The 22,594-nt window shown below is 40.5% G+C and overlaps 2 protein-coding genes across 3 annotated transcripts in view; one reads left to right on the top strand and one right to left on the bottom strand.

Moving 5' to 3' along the window:
• Window positions 1–473: 473 nt before the first annotated feature.
• On the bottom strand, window positions 474–14,536 carry ECHDC2 (enoyl-CoA hydratase domain containing 2). 2 transcript variants are annotated; one of them, XM_072997627.2, is made up of 10 exons: window positions 14,249–14,531; window positions 12,369–12,436; window positions 11,793–11,880; window positions 9,044–9,130; window positions 7,828–7,920; window positions 7,411–7,467; window positions 5,466–5,653; window positions 4,089–4,139; window positions 3,035–3,082; window positions 474–1,051 (listed from the first exon to the last, which is right to left on the bottom strand). In XM_072997627.2, exons 1-10 carry the CDS (start codon window positions 14,394–14,396, stop codon window positions 974–976), a joined length of 906 nt encoding a protein of 301 aa, XP_072853728.2. In that variant the 5' UTR covers window positions 14,397–14,531; the 3' UTR covers window positions 474–973. The 2 variants fall into 2 exon arrangements, with proteins under 2 accessions (XP_072853728.2, XP_072853730.2); XM_072997629.2 differs by lacking the exon at window positions 4,089–4,139 and having other exon boundaries at window positions 14,249–14,536.
• Window positions 14,537–16,318: 1,782 nt separating this feature from the next.
• SCP2 (sterol carrier protein 2) overlaps window positions 16,319–22,594 on the top strand; it is a 32,907-nt gene continuing 26,631 nt past the window's right edge. Inside the window, exons 1-4 of the mRNA XM_072997631.2 lie at window positions 16,319–16,505; window positions 17,530–17,587; window positions 18,827–18,898; window positions 21,576–21,707. Coding sequence (XP_072853732.2) covers window positions 16,449–16,505; window positions 17,530–17,587; window positions 18,827–18,898; window positions 21,576–21,707 — 319 coding nt within the window. The 5' untranslated portion in view covers window positions 16,319–16,448. The remainder of the gene's footprint in view (window positions 16,506–17,529; window positions 17,588–18,826; window positions 18,899–21,575; window positions 21,708–22,594) is intronic.

The raw sequence follows: 22,594 nt of genomic DNA on the forward strand, positions 1-22,594 counted from the left end.
TCTGGTCCATGGGGTCACAAAGAGTCAAACATAACTAAACAACAACAACCTTTTGTTGACATTAACAGTTGCTCATGTGAAACAAACATAAGGACCTAGCCAAAATATTAAATAGCTGTTTTTGCCTGCAATCCATTCTGGTTTCACAGACCAAAAAGAGTTCTACCCACTTGATTTTCAGTTGTTCAATGGCTATTTTTTATTACCTTTGTAGATGTGAAAGCGACCATCCCTATGATCTTACCCAATGGAAAATGTTTCTCATTTCAAATGTATTGAAGGATGGATGCTCCCTCCAGAGATCTATTGTTTCTCCTCTCAGGCTGAGTGTATGTACTAACAAGCTTCTCTAAAAAAGGAGGACTCTTACCTAAGATTCCAGTAAATGCCCTCTGTCAGCCTGGATGGACATTAGAAAAACAAAGCCTGTGTGGGTATGGTAACGAACACCAAGCACCAATAATAAAGCAAAATAATTTTCTTAGCTTCTTTATTTCTAATAAAATACATGCAACATAAAATGTTTTACTTGCAAGCAAGGAGAGCCTTCCCAAAAAAGGTGCTACACTATGTTTAACTGTATCTTCTGGTCATCAGCTGGAAATATACTGCACTCAGATGAACGCCAGTATCCTGCTGGGGTTTTCCACAGGAACAGTTAACACTGTGGAAACAGTTATGCTATTTGGTGAGGTGTTTGGTATGTGACTGGTTGTGCAATAGACAGCTCACCAAATAGTGTGAATGTTTAGCTTTGGTTGTGTACATCGAAATCCCAAACAAGTACAGGCAAATTACCTGAAGTCCTTTTATCAATATAATCTACATTATTATTGTTTTGCTGTTATGCTTTCTATAGAGTATAAAAGACAAATGCAGTACATTTCCTGAATATAAAGTTTATGTAGAAAAATATTCCTAAGGCACGGCCTTCTTGGAGTTGTCTTCAAGCCATCTGAAAAAGGCTGACATATCACTTTCCGATGAACTTGGGCAGTCGTTTCTCTATGAAAGCAGCCATTCCTTCTTGGCGGTCTCTTGTTGGGATATTCTATATTTAAAACATGAGAAGGCACCATTTAATATTATTTTCTAATCTTCACCATCTTCGGCATGTATCGAGGTATCCCATGCCTTCTCTTTGAAAAGCATCTGAATACAGTCGTGCCCTGCTTAATGATTACCCCGTATAACAACGAATCTGCTTCACGATGTTTTTACGATTGCATCTGCGATCGCAAAACGATGTTTTAAATGTTTTTTTTTTCACTTTGCGAAGATCGGTTCCCTGCTTTGGGAACCAATTCTTCACATTACGACGATCACAACAGCTGATCGTCGGGGTTTCAAAATGGCCACCAGGTGCTCAAAATGGCTCCCCGCTGTGTTTTTGGATGGATTCCTCGCTGTATAGGCACCAAAAATGGTCACCCCTATAGAGGATATTCGCTGGACGGTGAGTTTTTCAGCCCATTGGAACGCATTGAACGGTTTTTAATGTGTTTCAATTGGCTTTTTTATTTTGCTTTTCCATGTTTTCGCTGGAACGAATTAACGTTGTTAATCGAAGCACCACTGTAATAGGTGTTGAGTGTAGCTTAGAATCATAGAAAAGTGAAGTTGGAAGGTGTCTGTAAGGCCATCAAGTCCAACCCCCTGCTCAATGCAGGGATACAATCAAAACATATTTTCCAGGTGATTATCTAAATTTTTCTCGAATGCCTCCGGTGCTGGAGCACTCACCAACTCCTGAGGTAACTGGTTCCACTGTCGAACTGCTCTAACTGTTAAGATGTTTTTCCTGATATTCAATCGAAATCTGACTTCCTTTAACTTGAGCCCATTCTTGCGTGTCCTGCACTCTGGGATGATCTTGCTATTCCTCTGTACAGTGGTGCCTCGCGCAACGGGTGCCTCACACAACGATTACTGTAATTCACACAACGATGCCTTTTTCTGTTAAATTTGCCGCCTCACACAACGATGTTTCCTATGGGGAATTTTCACACAACAATGCCTCTTTTTCGCTCCTGTAAAAGTGTCTTACAATGTTTGGAACCTGTTTTAAATGCTTGCAATGGTTAGCCCACCTCCTGAAACCTATGCAAACTTATTTTGGTGTTGTTCTGACACTTCGTTAATTTGTGGTGATTTTTTGTTTTTCCCCTCATTGAAATGCATGGAGTTCAATGAGGGGAAAAACAAAAAATCACCACAAATTAACGAAGTGTCAGAACAACACCAAAATAAGTTTGCATAGGGTTCAGGAGGTGGGCTAACCATTGCAAGCATTTAAAACAGGCTTCAAACAGTTTAAGGTACTTTTTAATGAGTGAAAAGAGACATCGGAAAGAGCTTTAAAAGGGAAACGGAGATCAAAGAGCTCTTTCCGATGCCCCTTTTCACTCATTCCAAACATTGTAAGACACTTTTACAGGAGCGAAAAAGGACTTCGCAAAGCCATTGAAATGCATTGAGTCGGCTTCAGTGCATTTCAATTGGGGAACCGGGTTTCACTCAACAATGTTTCCTATGGGGATTTTCGCTCAAGGACGGCAATCCGTTCCAATTGGAACAGATTAACCAGTTTTCAATGCATTCCTATGGGAAATGGTGTTTCACAGAACGATGTTTCACACAACGTTGATTTTTTTGGAACCAATTAACATTGTTGTGCGAGGCACCACTGTATTTCAAATATTTGAAAAATGCTCAGTCTCTTGTTCCTACTCTTTTACTTCCCAATCAAAATTATCTTAACAGAAAAATTGAAAGAAGTATACAATCTCAGGTTTTCAAACTGATTCCAATTTTGCTAGTTATTTTTAATGAGCATGTAGTTCCTCTGAGGGTAAGATACACAATTTCCTTGTATTAATCAGAGTTGAAGCAGTCAGAAAACTGAAGCATTTCATTGAGTTTCTGAAGGTCAGCAAGCAGCAAGGTGATCTTCAGAAACAGTTGTACAGCAAAAAAAACTTTGTATTTAGAAAGTGTACCTTTTTTGGATAAATGTATTTTAAATGAAGCCTACCTGGGCATAACACATTCTTTCAATAGCCATTCCAGAGGCAATATCCACCTGAAAAGGAATTGGAATCTTATTCGTCTGCTACAAGTAAAGCAGTAACACTCAACAATTTCATATTTACTGCACTATGACTTAAATAAGTAGTGTTCCTTGATAGTTTTGATGAGATGCCAGGGAATGTTTTGCTCTCAGGTTTAGTTTATCATGGAAAATCCAGGAGATTGGATGACATTTGTACAGGATACTATAATCTGATCCTTTCTTCCCTTCTATCCCTCTATGTTCCCCACCTCCTTTCTCCCCCTCCATATAGCATTTAGGTTTTTAAAATTCCTAACACCTAAAAAAAGCCACGGCTTCCAGTGGTCTAAGCCAGTGGTCCCCAATCTTGGGCCTCCAGATGTTCTTAGACTACAATTCCCAGAAGCCTTCACCACCACCTCTACTGGCCAGGATTTCTGGGGGTTGAAGTACAAGAACATCTGGAGGCCCAAGGTTGGGGCCATTGCTCTACGAAGTGATGCACAAAGTTGGCCTGAACACATGGGGCAAGTAAGTATTAATTCTTCTCACACTAGATATGACTGCCCCATTTCCCACAGAGGCATTTTTTTAAAAAACTATCACTGCACAGCCCAGCTGGTTTTTTAAAGAGATGGTTGGGAGGTGTACTGCAGACTAACATACCGCAGCTACCTCATGAATCTACCTAAAACAAACCCAATATAATTTTGTGTTTTGAGAAAGCTATTATGAATGGGGTTCTCTGCCTCCCTTGTTTGCCTGTACTATCTGTTCACCCGCTTCTGTGGATGAAATTGAAGGGTGGAGGAGAGAAGTTAGGAGGAGGAGAAAGAATACAGTACTGGTTTGATGATGGATTTGTAGCAGAAGAGATGTTCTGAATTCCTCTCATTGCTTTGTATGCAACAGGCAGCTCTAGAGATTATGTATGTAACATACTGTTAGACCATAAGGCTCTTCCATTCAGATTGATTACTATGGTACTTTCCCAGTTTGTTGAAAAGAATTTAAACAACCTGTAAAAAATGGTTACCTCCATCCCTCTGTTTATAGCCACTTTACCCATTTTCACAGCTATTGGGGCCTTTTAAAGGAAAAGAAAAGACACTTGTGAGTAATTAGAAGCACACAATATGATATTATTCCTTTCAGATATCTAGCTGCTATCAGAGTCCAGTATAGAATAGATGCCTTCAAGTATTTTATTCAAGGACAGCATGGGGAATCTCTGACTGCTGACAACTGGATAAACTACCCATCATAAACTCAATACTGACCAGACTGGCTGGGGCTAATGGGAAATGGAACCCAACAAGCAGCAGTGGGTCACCGGCTCCCCAGACCAATCTGAAATATATGTAATACACTGAACAGTAGTTTAATTATTCAGAGAGGTGCATGAACGCTGCATGAAAAACAATATTGCACAAATGAAAGGAAGCTTTAAATAACAAAAGGGAGACATCTTGGGATGGGATACAATTTTCTAGTTACGGAAGGCATTATAGAGTGTGTATTTATAGTGAATAGTTGTCTTCTTGCAAACCTCAAAACTTGCAGTCATCTAACAGAATTACAGCTGTAGCCGAAGCAATAAATGATTATCATGACATTTGTGACTGTTAGCAGGCATTTCTAAGATCTAAGAATAAATAATAAGGGGGGTTATATACCTGTTATCAAGAAACCAACATTTTAAAATGGAAGTTGGGGTAGAAATTACTGACAACATAAAAGTCAAATTTGGATACATAAGCTAAACATCAATAGCTGAAATTCTAGCATAGTAGGTCACACTAGACCAGATCCACTGAATCAGTGAAGATTTGGTAAGTTAACTCCTCTGCATGGTCGTATGTGCTGTCAAGTCAATTCTGACGTACGATGTCCCTTTTCAGGGTTTTCTAATTAGAAAGTACAGATAGGCAGCACCCAGAGGAGGCAGGGCAGGGAAGCTTGCCCAAGGTCACATAGGCTGGCTCTACTTACAGGAGGCACAGTGGGGAATCAAACTCCCAACCTCTGCCTTCACAACCAGATACTAAACCACTAAGCTACTGCCTACTCTACTTGCAACTTATTTTAGTGTATTTATTAAGTCACAACCAGAATAAGCCCATTTGAATCAATGGAACTTAGAGGAGTTAATTCACCAAATCCCAACTGATTCAAAGTGGCCTACTCTAGTGCAACCTATCACACTAAACAACAGGATTTGACCTCATAAAAGTTAAATAACTATAAGCAAACTGCATATAATTTGAGTTCAGAATTTTGAATTCTTCGACTTTTTGCTGAGAAAATGACATTTGGTGCAGTGAACAGAATTCTGAAATGGAAAAATTAAAAACAACCAAAAGAATATTCCGTTTCTTCAAACGCTACAGGGTAAATAGAAGAATACACTGACCCGAGGAACGATCTCTTCAGCCAAGGCTAGTGCTCTTTGGTAAGCTGCATCCCCCTTCTCATTCTGAGGGACTGTATGGTTGACTAGGCCCATCGTAAATGCCTTTTCCCCATCAATCTGTCTACCAGTGAAGATTAGTTCTTTAGCTAAGCTGACTCCAATACAACGAGGAAGACGCTGAGTTCCGCCTAGACAGGGCAGGGGAAACAGTACAGTATCTTAACATGACTTTATACAAACCCACACACTGTGATTTCTATGCTGAAAAAAAATTACAAGCCTATTGTTCTGACTGACTGCTGCTGCGTTTTTCACAAACTCCTCTATAAAAATCTATTTCAGTTGAAGCCCTGTATGATTTTCTGGCCACACTAAAATTACCAGGATTTCCTTCTATGGAAGCACTTATGAAAACTGTACAACTTCGCTTCAAGTGTGAAAAGAAAAAGGCTGCTGAATTTAGAGATAGGCAGAAACCTCAGTTCGGAGGTTTGTGCTGGATGGCTGGAGGAGCACCAGAGGTGCCACGCCTTCCCTTCTCTCACCTCCCTGCCAGATCCCCCGCTCACCAGCTGGCCTGTTCTGCTCTTCTCCTCTTCAGGTGTTCGACCGGTTCCTCCAGCAGGGGCGTGAGCTTCCCTCCCCCGCCTTTTCGGATAAGGGGGAAGGATTCCTGCAGTGTTGCCTTTGAATGGGTGGCCTCTGGAGCAACTGGTCAAACACCTGAAGAGGAGAAGAGCACAGCACACCAGCTGGTGAGCGGGCAATCTGGCTGGGGGATGGGAAGACCTGGCACTTCTGGTGCTTGCCCAACAATCCAGCACAAACCTCCGAATTAAGGTTCATGCCCAGCTCTATGATCACCACCTTTCCTCTGAAGCAAGGGCTCCAACCCACAACCCTGTAGCTCACTCAAGGGCAATACCTAATGTTACACTTGGTCCATTACCATGGTACGTTGCTGCCCATAGCAACTTACTCTTCTAGGAAGGATCCTGAACCTTTTTCGTAAAGCATGCCTGTTCCGCCTTCCCGCACCATGATAAAACAAGGGTTACTCTTGTTCAAGCCCCTTAGGAGAACAGAAAGGTCTTGCTACACTGTCTTTGTGGCCCTGATATTTAAACATTTCCTGTGCAAGGGTGTGGTAGAATCTAGAGTTTCCCTCCACCGTCAGAAGGTTGGAGGTTGCAATTTTTATGTAATGTCTCCTTCCCAAATATGCTTTGTGAATGTTTCTCAGGCCTATGGATTAAATGGGGAGAGCAACTACTTGGCTGTCAAATTCTGTCTTGAAGGCAATGTATCCAGAATGGGAAGCAATACAACAGATTCTCTGTATGATGTTACAGAGGAAAAAGCTGGGGTGGATGAAATTGTCCCCAACCCCAAAAAAATACCTGAAGGTGGGACTATACAACCAAACAAAACAGTAGAGTTCCTTTGCCTGGGAATCTTAAGATAGAGAAATGGTTAGCATCTTGCTCTTTCTGATTATTTGAGGGAGCCATTCAGTTTTTGAAATTCTGTTGTTCTCCTATGTTTAAGATTAGTTTGGTATCTATAAAACAGTTTACATGTCACAATTTACATATTACAGATGAGAAAATATATTAATATATCTTAAAAATGGAAAACATGGGAAATTAGCTAGGAATTACATGTTGTGAGCAGAACTGGAACTAGATTTTAGGACCATTGACCTGTACTAGCCCCCACTGTTGCTCCCAATGAACCATGAAATTCTTTCTGAGTGACTCACTATTTTTTTTCTGACCACCATCACAGGACTATGGGAGGAAAAGAGCCCTATATATTTCTTTCAGCTCACTGAAGAAAATGCAGGATATTCAAAGGATATTCAGTCTCAGGAGTACATACAAAAAAAGAAAAAAAACAGTCAAAAACTAAAAGTGGGGGAAGGGAGTGCACAAAATCATGTTACCTGCACCAGGAAAGAGTCCTCTTGTTGTTTCGATGAGACCCATCTTAGCAGACGATGCTGATTTTAGAAAAAGAAAGGGGGAAAGGGGGAGAATGCTATAACAATGACAACAACTGTATACTGTCAAGTCAATTATGGCAACCCTTTCCAAGGTTTTCCAGCTACAGAGTGCTCAAAAGTGGTTTACCATTCCCTTCTTTTAGAGGTGTTCTGGGACGGGACAGTTTGCGTAAAAGCTACACAGGCTGGTTCTTTTCTCATGAGAAAAGAGGGGAATCAGACTCTCAACCTCTGACTCTGCACTGATAACTAATTGGTACATTTATTTCAGTTTAATGACTTCAGAAACTCCCTGTTCTCATTTGAAAGCTCTGTGTTCCTGAAACAAAAGATTCCAGTTTTTGCCAGAATACTCACCTGCCACTCTGAGATCACAAGCGAGTGCCAATTCCAGGCCCCCACCCAAGGCATAACCTTCAATGGCAGCAATGGTAGGCATCGGTAGTGCAGCTGTGAAAATTAAACGACAGAGTCACTGAATGCAGCCCTTGTACAGTCATCAATATATCCAGGAATACATAACAAGTTGGTGAACAGACTTTCAGGTTTTAATTACTCTTTCAGTTATAAAATAAGGTTGCTTCTCCAAATGTCTGTTTATGCACTGCCAGTCCTAACTGGGATTTAAAACAGAAGTATAAATTGATGTGTATCTTTTATATATTCTCATGAGTCTAACATTCTGGTCCCAGATATGTTACCTAGAAGTTAAGCCTTGATGAGTATTCTAGAAATATTTAAGATTAACATTTAAGCAAATATAATTTTAGCCCCAAATTACCCTTGAAATGTATTTCTCCTGCTATAGCAGCTTACCCCAAGCTGGTACTCTAATATGTTATACTATGTGTCCCATTCTCCTGGGCCTATGCTAGCTGGGGATGATGGATGTTTTAGTTCAATACATCATGAAGGCACCAGTGTGGGGAATGTTGCTGCAAGAGAATGTTCTCTCTTAATATGAAAAGAAGGCTGACTACACAGAACTCTAAGCAAGAAATAAAAATGCAGCAAGTCTTATCATCAGAGTATATATAACCTCCATGATTATTCTCAAATGCTTTAATAGTACTACTGATTCCTTTCTTTGGTATACCAGTATTACTTAGTATTGGTATACAGTTATGCGATTTTAAAAAGCCCATAGAAACGCATTAAAACCTGTTTAATGCGTTCCTATGGGCTTAAAACTCACCTTAAAGCGAAGATCCTCCATATGGCAGCCATTTTCACTGCCTCTTATGCGAGGAATCCGTCCCTAAACACAGCAGGCAGCCATTTTTTTTAAACCTGGTGGCCATTTTGGAACTGCTGATCAGCTGTTTAAAAATCATCGTTTTGCGATGATCGGTAAGCGAAACAGGGAACTGATCACCGCAAAGCAAAAAAACTGCATAGGAAACATGGCAATGTGATCGCTTTTGCGATAGCAAAAAGTTTGTCGCTATGTGGTTTCATCGCTAAACGGAGCGCCTGTTAAGCGAGGTACCACTGTACTAATTAACAAGGTACTTTTACATGTTAATGTGAAAAAAAGTATCCCATGCAGATGAATTGCTTGTGACCTACTTACCAATGTTATCCATTAAATTCCTGAGCCTTTGAACAAAATGGTCTGTTTCAGTATCACTCATCTGAGCACGCTCTTTTAGGTCTGCACCTACACTCAGAACAGGGGCAGGGATAAGTTTGGCAGTGCAGAAAAGGAATGCAATGAGTTCAACAACAGACCTTCAGACCTTTGGACTGCAGAAAAAGAATCTTAGTCAGGCTGTGTGCCCAATTCCTTCCATTTGTGTGCAAGTGTGCTCAATTCTGCATACGAGTAAACCTGGGACATTAAAGCACTAGTTTGCTGAATATAACCTGTAGGAAATGCATCACAAAGATCTGGTTTTAAGAATGCTGTTTTAATAAATTCTCATAGAATGATACACATTTTTCATTCCTTCCCTAAACCTCAACAAAAGTGGTAAAGCCCTAGTAGACACTCCCCACCTCGATTTTAGCTGTGACAGCACATGTCACAGTGTTGCTTTGTTTCTGGTATAGCTTCAGATTAGCTCAGGATGGTACTTAAATTCAAGTAACTGAAAAATCCAGGGTTTATACAATTGTTAGATTGTATTGTCTCAGGAAAATTAATGGGGATAAGCATCTGCCTATGAAGTCTAAAAAAACCAATTTTCCTAGACTTGTAAATAGTTCTGATTCAGCAACTCTGAAGGGCACCAGGTTGGGTATGTCCAGCTTATCTAGAAAAATTTAGAATAATATGTTACAAATGAATTTGTTTACCTCTAATTCATTAGAACTGGTAACAGTGAATTTAATGTTTTACATTTTAAACACTAAACAACACCAATATTAGTGTGGAATAACTATGATCCTTTATTTCATGTGTTGATTAATGGGTCATTAGCCACTGGTGGCCATTTTTAATTGCTTTAAATTATTTTTACAATTTTACAGTTTAATGTCAAGCAATATAATGAATTATTTTGATTTTTTCTTTTAAGTTATAATTTAACAGCTTAATTATGGGTTTCATTAACATGCAAAACAATGTAATCATTTCGTAAATTTTTCTTATCCTTTGAATATGAATCCATTTTTCTTTAAAGACAGAACATTAATGTGTCAGTGCTAATCAGTGATGTTGTATACTGTATGCCTCATGTTACAACATGGGCTATGTTGTAATTAATTATTTATGAATTCAGAGTATATGCAGGAGTAGTTGTAGAAGATATTTTACATATTTTAAAAGATTGCTGTTATAAACAAAAACTTTAGCACATAAAAGGATTAAAGTTAGAATGTAGCTAGAACATAATGCAGTTGCTGTTCCACGCTAGTAAATTTACTTTCAAAGCAGAGAATTAGGACTTGTCTCTGAACAAAGCAGCTTCTACTTTCAATTAAATCTGTGTTTGATGTACTTATACCTGGCTGGATAGCTCCATGAGTTAGGGATCTGGCTCCACAACCAGAGACTGGGAGTTCAGTTCCCCACTACTCATCCCAGAACAGCCAGCATGTGTGGCCTTGGGCAAGATGCACAGTCCCATGGTGTCCCCAGAATGAAATGGTAAACCTCTTCTGGGAACTCTCTACCTAAAATACCCTGAAAAGGGTCACGAGAAGTCAGAATTGACTAGATGGCACACAATTATTATTATTATTATTGATGTACTTATAGGGTTAGAATGGTAGTGGTGGGCTGCTGTAGCCCTTCAGATGTTGTCAGACTGCCGGCTGAGATTTATAATCTGACAACATCTGGAAGGTCACAGTTGCATGTTTCTAAGTTTGAGAGCCATATTTTGAAATTATTTTTCAATATAAAACAATGTCCCCAAATGTATCTGTACAACAAGCACCCATAAGTAAAAGACTTGCATGGAATTGTGAGCAGCAGCAATCACTGGCTGGGATAAATTGAATTCAGAAGATTGATTCATTATTTTAAAAAAGATAGATCTAATGATCAAGTTAACTCCCTGAAATTGTGTTGCACAGTTATACAAGCAGGGTAGCTTTTAGGTGTAAATTGTCATAAATTAAGAAATCTCCCTAGGCATCATCTGTTATACACTGACTCACACAACTCAGAATGCAACAGATAATGTCTACTGAGATGTTTTAATTTATGGCAATTTGCTTCCAAAAGTTATGTTGTTGGTATAACTGCACAACAAGATTTTAGCCAGTATCAAAGAAAAGTGGTAAATCTATCACAAAGCTCCTCAACCGTATGCTGTCTCTATATCTAGTAATTAGAGATGGGAATACTGTACTGTATTTGTATACAAATACGAATATCCCCATTGCAGCTGGTACTAATGACATAACAACGGTCCCGCACAACCTGCCAATGGTTCCTGGAGTTGTGCTCTCCTCCTGCTCAGCTGGCCACTCCAGGCAGGGGGTGAGAGGACAAGTCGGAGCTCCAAGCACCACTGGCAGGACAAGTGGGACCGTCACTGCAGCAGGATGTGTGAGTGAATGGTCCAGTCCCAGGGGCCAGACCCTCATTAGGGCCAGCTGCAATGAGAACATTCGTATTCATATATGAATATCCCCTTTTCTATTAGTAATACTACACATAGTTCATCTTGTGATTCTCAGTTTGGAAGTAACAGTTTTTGAAATGAAAACACACAAAAAAGAACAAGTGCAAGAAGTATATTTTATTAATGAAAATAAGCAAGAATGCAAGTTAACGATATATATATATTGGCTTTAATTTTATTTTCTACTTCCATTTGTATTTTTTTCCTGGCTTTTGATCATCTTCAGTCAGAAAATGCCTTACCCACCTGCACAAAATACGCCTTCTATATTGCTCCTGACTATTACTACGCGGACACTGTCATCAAAACGGAGAACATCAAGAGTTTCATATAGCTATGGAAAGAGTGTAAATGTAAAGTTCAATTAATGGAAAACTCTATGAGGGCCACAGTTTTATTATGTGACTGTACATACAAGAAAACAGGCCAGTTTTTCAGCATGTTGGTAGACTATATACCCTAACTTTATTCTGTGCTTAGTTTATAAATATGTAACTCCTCTGGCAAACTATTTAGCTGTAATTATGAAACTCACTGTTGCCGTAGATCTTTTCTTTACCTAATTCCCCAGGTATTATGTCTTACTTGTTGACTATGTTTTTTCACATTGCAATTCTTTTCCCCTTGTGTCTTACTTTCTTGTCTACATTGTTTTATGCCAATAAAGGTTTACTGTACTAACTCCTGTGTTACACATCAAAGTTCAAAATCTGCAGCTCTATTAAGCTTTCAGTAGACAATTTGACTGAAAATGGAGCACATCATGATGCATTTATCAATAGTAACTAGGAAATGGAAGGTTTGAACAAGATATTCACTTACTTCCTCAACAAGCACTCTTCCCAATGAATTTCTGGCATGTGGCCTATTCATTAGAATTTCTGCAATACCTGTACTCAAAATAAATAAATAAATAAATAAATAAATAAATAAATAAATAAATAAATAAATAAGTAAGTAAATAAGTAAATAAGTAAATAAGTAAATAAGTAAATAAGTAAATAAGTAGTGGTAGTAGTAGCAGTAGCAGTAGCAGTAGTAGTATAAACCAGATGCAATATTTTACTTTTATTGCCTATAGGGCAAATGAAAATACTGTTTCCCCAAAAATAAGATCTAACCTGAAAATAAGCCTAGTAGGATTTTTCAGGATGCTCATAATATAAGCCCTCCACCAAAAATAAGCCCCAGTTAAGTGAAACCCTGCCCTCCACCATTGTGCAGCAACCAGATGACATGACTGTATTTGAATAAATGTAGATTGCTGAACATGAAAAAATAAAACATCCCCTGAAAATAAGCCCTAACGCGTTTTTGGAGCAAAAAGTAATATAAGACCCTGTCTTACTTTTGGGGAAACTGGGTAGCATTCTTACCACCAACCTGCAGAATAAGAGCATGTCTACTACTCCAAGACAGTGACTTACAATTACTGGAGTTCAATATATTTCCAATGATGGCTAATATTAATAGATATCACAACAGTTCTCCAATGCAGCTTTTATCTCTTTTTATCCACTGGCCCTAGAGATGGGGACGAGGGGAGGGACCATGTCCAGTATCCTTTGGGGTTCATGACTGTGGAAAGACCATCACACAAAAGTTTGGCCCACTCCAGCAGACCACTCTTGGCATGTGTAGTCTTGTGCTGTTTGACAGATTGATAAGTCACATGACACAGGATGTGGTGGAGGGAGAAATGTTCACATGAGCACCCTTATGCTCTTAATAGGATTCTGGCCTAGGAGTCCCTAGTTTTTGGCTTCTGCTGATCCTGCTCTGATGGCTCTAGGCATTTTAAGCTTTTATGCCATAGCTGTCTGCAACTAAGTATATAATGTATCCCTCTTCACAGAGGGGAGGGCACTGGGACCATGACAGTTAAATCCATCTTTGACTGGCCAAGATATAGGCTTTGGTTTTAATTAAATGGGGGGGGGGAATCTGTCCCCTCAAATGTTGTCAGCCTGCAATTCCCATCAGTCCCAGTCAGCATAGGCAATGATGAGGGAATCACAGGACTGGCAAAACAAAAACATCAGTGGGGGTGCACATCTGCTGATCCCGACTGACAGCATGACCCTCCCTAAGCACTGAACGATGGAAACCTGTGAGGAAGGGTGACCTCCCCTATTCCTATTCCTTGCAACCCTGTGCCTCCTGCCCCAAAGGGGTTGAGACCACCTCACCTCAGGACTCCTTCAAGTTGCAGCATGTACACTGGGGTCTTCTGAGGGTGACTAGTTCTATCAAGGGATGGCCCTGCCATTAATTAAACAGAGTGGGGTGGCTGCCTCCAGTGGAGGAGAAGGCAGCGAATTCTGGCTTTTAACTTCTGCTGCCGTATATTTTGACTTCCAAAGAAGGGGAGAGGCGCTTGTGAAATGTTCTGCCTCTCGGGTGCGAAAATAATTTCATCCCAGGGGCGAAAAGTTGCTGCAGCTCAGCCTGTTGGGCCTGCCCTGGTTTGCAAGTGGGTGTCGTCGTGAAGCCACAGGGCGCTGGTGATGGTCAGCTTAGTTGTCTCCGTCTCCGAAGGGCGGGAGAGGAAACCTTCCGCGGCCCCGTTTTTTTTTTTCCTCAGAAGAGGCGTTCCGGCCGCACTGGCTGAACCAGCCGCTGTTAGCGGGGTCGCGTATCCTTGAGACTCCGCTCCGCAGAGTGTTCGGGGCAGTTCAGGAAGGGCTTCGGACGCAACTCACCGCAGCCGGCCTCCCCATGCACGTGCAAGAGGACCTCTTTTTTTCTCCCTCCGGACGCGGGTCTTCTCGGGAAGGCGCCCAAGGCTGCGGGCAGGCCCTGAGCGGGGAGCCTTCGGACCAGGGCAGCCACTCTTCCCAGGCGGAGCATGGCGCTTGCAAGGTCGCCCCTGAGAGGAAGGAACCCAGAGGTCGAGAAGGAACGGCCGCGTCTTTCTCCACTGCCTTAAGCTGGGAGGGGTGGAGCTGGGAACCTCCTCGGTTTGGCCCGCCCGTCCAGGGAATCGACTTATGGCCCAAATAAATAAGTTCTTGCGCTTTTTTGTAAAGAAAGTTAAAGGTTCATTTGCAAAGCTTGGAGAGAATAGTGGCGCCACCTGCCTTGCCATGAAGGGCCCTACCCTAAAGAGAGCTTGACAAGTTTTCCGGAATAGCCGTGCTGTAAACCAAACGGCAACGGAAACTTTTGTCAGGAAATGGATTTAGATCTATGAAACTTCACCAGTGAAAGTCTTTAAGGCGTCTCAATATTTTGTCCTTTGTTGTTTTCCTTTCTTTTCCACAACATACAAAAACAGAGACCAGAAAGAATTACTGTAAAAGGCCGTGTGGGTTCAGGATTACACAAATTCAAGAGCTAAGATGATACCTTTATTGAACCACTAAAACAAAAAATCACACAAAGTGCAAGCTTTAGTAGGTAAAATCCCACTTTCTCAGGATGAAGGGACAGTACACAACCTGAGGAAGTGGGATTTTACTCATGAACCACTAAAAAGAGACAATATTCTGTGTTTGAGATTGGGCTGGAGTCTCACAGGTCAAGGCTCTACAGGGCTAGCCCAGGAAATGTGTCTACGCTCAGGAATACAGTACTGTGCGGAAACTTATTTAGTTTTATTCCTCCAGTCAAAGTAAAGCTGTGATTTGTTGTAGAGTTTTGAATTTATGGTAAAACTCTTTTGCTACCCATTAGAAGTATTGTACAGAGACTCACAGAGAAGAATAGCTATAAATTCTCCAAGTCCAGCCCTTTTCTCATTAACCAGTACTTAAAAGTTTCAATAACTCCCTCTATGGAAAAATAAACATTTATTTACTTATGGTTGCTTGCCATTACAGGCTTCTGCACATTGCTCTCTTTACTGCACATATACTTTGCAACCAACCAAAGCAGATAAACAGCAAAACAGCTGGCACCAACAGATCAAAGAGGGGAAAAACACTCAGCAGAGAGATGGGGTTCTCTTTGAATCCATAGGCAGAAGATAAGTAATCACCCCAGCCCTGAAAAGTCCCTGTCTGTCATACAACTACAGCCAGCATGTGAGATTGCAAATAAAACTCCTACATAATCTGAGTTTATGAAGTTCAATGTATTTATTTTTTATCGTGTAACACTGCAAGAATGTAGGATTATAGCTCAAACTGGGAATAGTAGGAAAACCCAGACATAGACTCTGATCTCCTATTGTGCCTCCTGAGAACCAATGCATTGTCTTCACTTTTCAAACATATCCAGTAACACGACGTTCTTTATCATCCATCTTGGTTCATGTTATGTCCAGACTGTGCTGCACTACCTGTTCATATCCACTAGTCCGCAGTAGTAACCAGCAGCTTTATCCTTAGCTGGTGCCCTAAACTGGATAGCTCAGGGCTTTAGATCTCTGGTTGGGAGTTCACTTCCTCGCTGTGCCTTCTTGGCAGGGGCTGGACTTGATGATCCATAGGCTCCCTTCCAACTCTGCAGTTCAAAGGTTATTATTGTTGTTAAATCGGTAAAATTAATAATAATCATGAGCTGTCAATGGCGACCCTTTTCAGGGTTTTCCAGATAGGGAGTGCTGAGACGTGATTTCCCATTTCCTTCTTCTGGGGGTAGCATGGCTCTGCTCTCAGGAGGCACAATAGGGACTCGAACCCCAAACCTCAATTAGGGCTCCCTTAGTCTAACCAATTGAAAGTGGTTGTGTGTGTGTGGGGGGGGGGCGAATTTAGGGCTACTGTTGCTTTAAGAAGACGACGGGGCGGACCAGTGGTTCGGGGACTCCCGCCCCTTTTCTTCGACCTTTGCCTCCTCCGGAGCGGAGCCTAACAGCGATTTCCAAAAGGAGGCGAGTACGGCTTTGTGGGTTTTCGCGGCGGTGGCTTGACAGCGGCAACCGAAACGCACACGGTGGGGCGACCCTGGGCAGCAGCCATGGCTCCGATGGTCTCGGGAAAGAGGGTCTTCGTGGTGGGCGTCGGCATGACCAAGGTAACCGGGCGGTGGGAATTTGGGATGCGCTTCGGATTCCAGCTCCTCGGAAAGGTGGTGGTGTGAACCAAACGAGAGAATAGTAGACGCTTGGCCTTGCCTCTCTTTTCTACGGGTCTCACATCTCCTGTACTTTTATACCGGGTTGCATAAAGACTCTTAAAACTAACGAACACTAAGAGTAGCCGTCACCGTGTGTCTCCAGCCTCCGCCCCCCCCCCCCTTTCCAGTCTCTGCAGTGAAGTATGTGCCTTTTCTTTTCTTTTTAAATCAGATAAAGGTGTCTGGCGATTGCTACTTTATCTTCACAACAACCCTGTGAGGTAGTTTTAGGCTGAGAGCTACTGTCTGTTGCAATATTCTGTTCCAAGAAGCCCCAGGCTGAGAAAGGGTTGTTAAAGGCACAGGGGCGCTTGTAAGAGATGTAACTACAGTATGCCTTTTTGCCTGTGGCAAGCTCTGTAAAGTTACCTTTTGGCTTCTATCTATACTCAGCTGTATTCTCCTCATGTAATGGAAGAGGTGTCCCCTTATTCCGCCCATGACAGCCCGCTTTGTGTGCCCCTTACCTTATCAAACTCTGGACAGAGTTTCTCCTAATCATCTGATAAAGAAGACTTGTCTTTTAATCAAAGACCACAGTATTGCAGTTTAGAGTATTTAGACTAATCTGCATATATTATTTTCAGCCGTCCTTACAATAGCACAATAAGTAGATAAACTTGTTGTGACCAGTATCAGTGCTGTGACAGAGGGGACAGTGAGAATGAGGGAGAACCTAGAGGCTACAGCCCTCTCTGTGCTGACTCTGTTATTACAGCAAGATTTCTCAGCAGTGTTGTTCTTGTAAAACACTGCATGATCTGTAGGAGTTCATGTCTTTAAGAGGAGTCAACTTTAATTTGTTTACTGTATATTAATCTATTTTAACAAATACCTGCAATATTCACAATGACTAGGCCAGAACTGGGGAAAAAAGTGTAATTGTTGAAACATCAACTACTATTGCTTTTCTTTCTAATAGTTTGAAAAACCTGGAACCCGTGCCAATTTTGATTACCCTGACATGGCTAAAGAAGCAGGCAAGTATTGGCTTTCCAATTCAAAATGTGAGGGCCTTGCCCCTTGTTTGGCTAAACTCACACAGCATTGTGTGGGGTATTGCTCTTTCTGGGGATATTGCACAGTCTAGTTGCTGAACAGGAGTAACCATGCTACCATGCCTGAGTGTAATTGCAGCAAAGAGCTAGAGGCATGTAGTGCCCTGTGACCTGGACAGTTGCAATCAGCCACATGGTTGTTGCACAAGAGTGGAGTCTCCCATATATAGGTATATCAGGGTTTTATCAGGGTTAGTTTGCCCACAGTAGCTTCAGGGAGCATCAGTAGCATGAAGGCAAAGTGATAGACTGCTATTTGGCAGTCCAAGGCCAGCCAGTAAAGTCTTGGCTTCACAAGAACAGGATGGGGATTGTCTGTCCATATCGCCCTGTATATAAGATTCAACTAAATTTCACTCATACTGTACCTGTATTGTGAAGTCAGATACTGTACATGACTCAGATAGGGAATGTTTAGCTCTTCAGATGTTTCAGATCACAGCTTTCAGTCAACAAGGATAGCAGTAAGGAATAATCGGAATTCTTCTTCAAAAACCTGAAGAGTAAATGGTTCCCCACTTCTTTCGTAACTGTTTGATAAAGAAGATAAGAAACAGATCAATCCTCTGTGTTAGAATGAATGTCTTAGATAAAGGAGCATGAATGCTTCTCTGAAATAACAAGTTTTAAAAACATTAATGAAAATGGGTTTTGGATACCTGCTGGTATCCTGAAGGATGAACTTGATTCATTAGAGTAACTACATTGAGGTTTATGTAACATATAGATTTATTTCCTAAAGTTTATTTCCTTAAGGGAAATAAAGTTGCTAAGTTTGTATGTGTGAAAAGCCCTATGGAAATAGTCCTGATAATTCAAGAATATGAAAACATGCAACATATTGCTTGCTCTGATCCCTGACTGCAATTTCCATGATTATAGCACCTTGAACAGTGTTTCCACATAACCCATTAACTAATGGCATAGATCTTGTATCTGTTTAGACCTGATCCAAACATTATAATGAAGTCAAGAGTCTTGTCTAAACTGGCCCAAAGTTTTATGAAATGCCTGTGTTTAATCTGCTTACAAGTACATGAGCATAACTGTACTGTTTTTTTCCCAAAAGCCTGCCACATAACAAAAAGAGCTTATAGGTCTGTTGTTGTTTTTTAAAAGAAAGATTTTGATAAAAGATATCACTTTTTTAAATACTTCCAGGTCAAAAGGCTCTTACTGATGCAGGCATACCTTATTCTGCTGTGGAACAAGCATGTGTAGGCTATGTTAATGGTAAGTAATGCTGCTGCTGAAGCCCAGAGCAAAACTCAAGGCCTTGTTTATTTGGCTTAGATACCACGTAAGACAGGCATTTCAAGATATTACTTCAACAGAGCACAGAGGTTCCTTCTGCTCATAAATGATCATTTCCACCATCTTACTTTTATTAATTATTTTTATATTCTTTTTAATTTAATTGATATATATGTATGTTTGATTTTCTGCATTGTTACTATGTTTTTGTGGTTATTTAATGTGTTGTCGTCTGTTTTGACTTAGGGAATCACTGACACACAGTCATGCACAGTTCTGCAATACTGAGAAGTTTAGTACAGTGGTGCCTCGCATTACAATGTTAATTCGTTCCAGCGAAATCGCTGTAGAACGAAAACATCGTAAAGCGAAATTAAAAAACCCTTAGAAACGCATTAAAACCTGTTTAATGCGTTCCGATGGGCTTCAACCTCTCTGTTCAGCGAAGATCCTCCATAGCGGGGACATTTTCGCTGCCTGTGCAGCGAGGAATTTGTCCCTAAACACAGCGGGTGGCCATGTTTTTTACCCGGCGGCCATTTTGAAACCGCTGATCAGCTGTGCGAAAATCATCGTTTTGCGAGAATCGGTTCCCAAAGCAAAGCGAAATTGCCCCATAGGAAACATCGTTTTGCGATCGCAAAAACTTTGTCGTAATACGATTTCATCGTTAAACGGGGTGTTCATCTTGCGAGGCACCACTGTACTCAGTTGTGGCATCAATTGTTAGTCATGCCAAGGGGAATTGGATGTATATAGGAAAACTGGCAGATATGCATATATGACATTTCAGAGCACTTGGTCACTTGTGTAACTGCAAGGTTCATATTCCACCTACAATATTTCACTATAGTTTTTGAACTGGTGTTAGCATCCAACATTCTCAGCTTCAGCACTTGATGATAAAATATGAATGAGAAAAAATATTTTGGTATAACAATATTTGCATAAGAGAGTGCTGTCTGGTCAGGGTGTCTGTTGTCTGAAATCTCACTAAGAACACTGTGGAACTGTATAGACCTGTAGAGAAAAATTAGAAGCCTTTGTTCCTCACAGCTGGCATTTATCCTATTTAGGGTTAATTCCAGAATAAAATCAGACCATTTCTAATCATATCAGAAGTCATCTGAGTATCAAGGTCTTTTTATTGTTGCAATCATTCCAGGCAATATCAGCTTGTCTGATTCTACAACCTTTATTTATCTACGTTGCTTTTATGTTCCATAAGCACAAAAATACTTCAGCATTGTTAAAAACATCCAAAAATCTTACAGCTATAGAAAACTATGGGCACAAATGCTTAAAGATATGTGACAATTAAACTTTAGTTGCAGTCAACTACTTAAATTAGAATTCAATTCAAAATACAGTAGAAATATATTTTAAGAGTAAAAAAGAAGAAAGAGAATGTTTCTGTTACAGTCTAACAGTGTACAGTACATGCATATAATCTAAAAAGGCACAATCAAAAAGCAGAGCATACATCTTTAAAATACGAAGTTCTTAAAAGTAAGAATACGTTTTAAAAGCAACTTTCTTAGCCTTTATTACTAATGACACAATGACAAGAAAATTATTCTAGATTACCAGCCAAGGTAATTTGAATCTATGGAGGAAAATCCACGTTGTCCTTCCCTTGTGCCGCTGTTGTTGGTACGCGTTACTGCTCTTTGATAGCAATGTTGTTCGTATCCAATGTGTATGGTGTGGCATGGCATAGCATGGACTTGCATAAAGTAGCATTGATGTGTGTATGTCTCCTCCCTCCCTATATTTATATTTCCCTTCAAACTGTAAAGAACTGATTTTCCAGGACCACTAAGTTACAGAGGCATGAATAATCACGTTATATATTGCTTTTGCACTGCCTGTAAATACAATGGCTTGTAAACCAGAATCTGTCAAATTGCCACCATGACTATGAGTGTTATTATTTTGATTAATAATTTCAGAGCCTACAGATTTCAATGCATTAAAATTACAGGGATTTAGTAAAGTTAAGAGCAAATCACAGGACCTGCAAACCCCATGGGCCTATCATATCAACATATTGCAATGTTTTCCGTACACTTTTAGTTCACTCTTTTATTTATGGCCTTACAGGCTGAACTGTCAGTCATGAAAGACATTCTTTAGTAAGAAAGTGTTTATGTGCAATGACCTTGCTCATCTGGCATCTAATGATTTCACAGTGACTTTGGTAAATTGCTGTTCATGCTTCATTTTAAATATACAATGCTTATTCTCAGGATTGCATTTCCTACTCTCTCTCTCTCTCTCTTACCATAATTAAACACTCTATAAATTAAGCATTTCACATATTGATAGTGCAGGTGTTTTAACCTAACCTCATGTTCATGATTTATAAGTTTCTTGATGATCAACAATATGTACTTAGGTAATATTCTGATGAACGTACGTGTTGCACCATTAAAGGAATACTGTATATTAATGCATATTTATGAATGAGAATATGAGTAGCCAGCCAAAATTTTAGACAGCAGTCTTCTAAACTATTTGGAGGTGCCAGGGACTGAATTTATTTTATCGCCCACCATGTTAAAAAGCCTTGAATAACCTAAAAAATTATTTAAAAGAGAATATGATTCAACTTTGTCAGCTGTGTGATTCTTCTTCTTACCTTCTTTACATAAAGGCGATTCAACCAGTGGTCAGCGAGCTATTTATCATGGTTTGGGATTAACAGGAATTCCTATCATAAATGTGAACAACAACTGCTCAACTGGCTCAACAGCTTTGTTCATGGCCAGACAACTAATTCAAGGAGGTATGTTGTGTTTATTGCTCTTGCAAACATGTGTAGCTTATCTTCGTTTACTCTGTCCATGGCTGCTTTAAGAAAGAATAAACCTTTTCTCTGGGAATACTTTTGTGGAGCAAGGGTGAGGGTTAAGCAGATTCAGAACAATCAGCCCAGATTTCTGGACTCCTACAAGGCCGTAGCCACAGCTGCTAACAACACCCCAGTCATAGTAGTAGTTACAGTTGTTTGCTGTCTTCTACATCAAAGCTGAGCCAGCTTTGAAAGCAAGTGCCTTTGTTGTCTGTTGTGTACTGAACAAAGGGGATGGTCACTTCATTACTCCACCCACTTTTGGCTCTGACTGTACCCATTGCTGCTATGCAGACACTGAGACTGGATACATGGGCTGTTTAGCCCTCCATTTGGAGCACTGCAGGAATGGGCTGGTGCACTCTTAAAGATGGCAATCAGACAACATCTTTGCTAGAACACATCAGCCTACCCTCAGAGTATTCCTGTCCACACCTTTTTACTTCCTATCAAGGGACTTCTGCTTTTCTCGTGTGGGTAGGATCATTCTGGTTTGGATCAGTCCCAGCACATGCAATCAATAGAACTGATTCAAAGCAAGCCTTTCAATTTGCCAATATCACAATAGAACTGATTCAAAGCAAGCCTTTCAATTTGCCAATATCATGAAGTGGCTTAATAAGCAAGCCACCTCAGGATATTGGCAAACTAATCACATCCCCCTGCTGGGCGAGGGCAAGGGAAATAAAATAAATTTTTTTGTCGGTATGCAGACAACATGTAGACTGTATGTAGGTAATGTGCAACATCAGTTATAAAAAAATAAATTAAATATTTTCTTTGCCTCACTGGTTGAGAAAACACCCACAGTTGAATCCATG

Source organism: Pogona vitticeps, chromosome 4, assembly GCF_051106095.1.
Source record: "Pogona vitticeps strain Pit_001003342236 chromosome 4, PviZW2.1, whole genome shotgun sequence".
Classification (NCBI taxonomy): domain Eukaryota; kingdom Metazoa; phylum Chordata; class Lepidosauria; order Squamata; family Agamidae; genus Pogona; species Pogona vitticeps.

Excerpts from the sequence above, each read along its gene's own strand:
- ECHDC2 (XM_072997627.2), bottom strand. The coding sequence starts at position 14,396 with ATGCTCCGCCTGGGAAGAGTGGCTGCCCTGGTCCGAAGGCTCCCCGCT. Across the intron at positions 4,140-5,465 it reads CTGAAGAGATCGTTCCTCGG|GCCCCAATAGCTGTGAAAAT; the intron begins GTCAGTGTATTC and ends TTCCTTTAAAAG. Across the intron at positions 3,083-4,088 it reads CTATAAACAGAGGGATGGAG|GTGGATATTGCCTCTGGAAT; the intron begins GTAACCATTTTT and ends ATTCCTTTTCAG.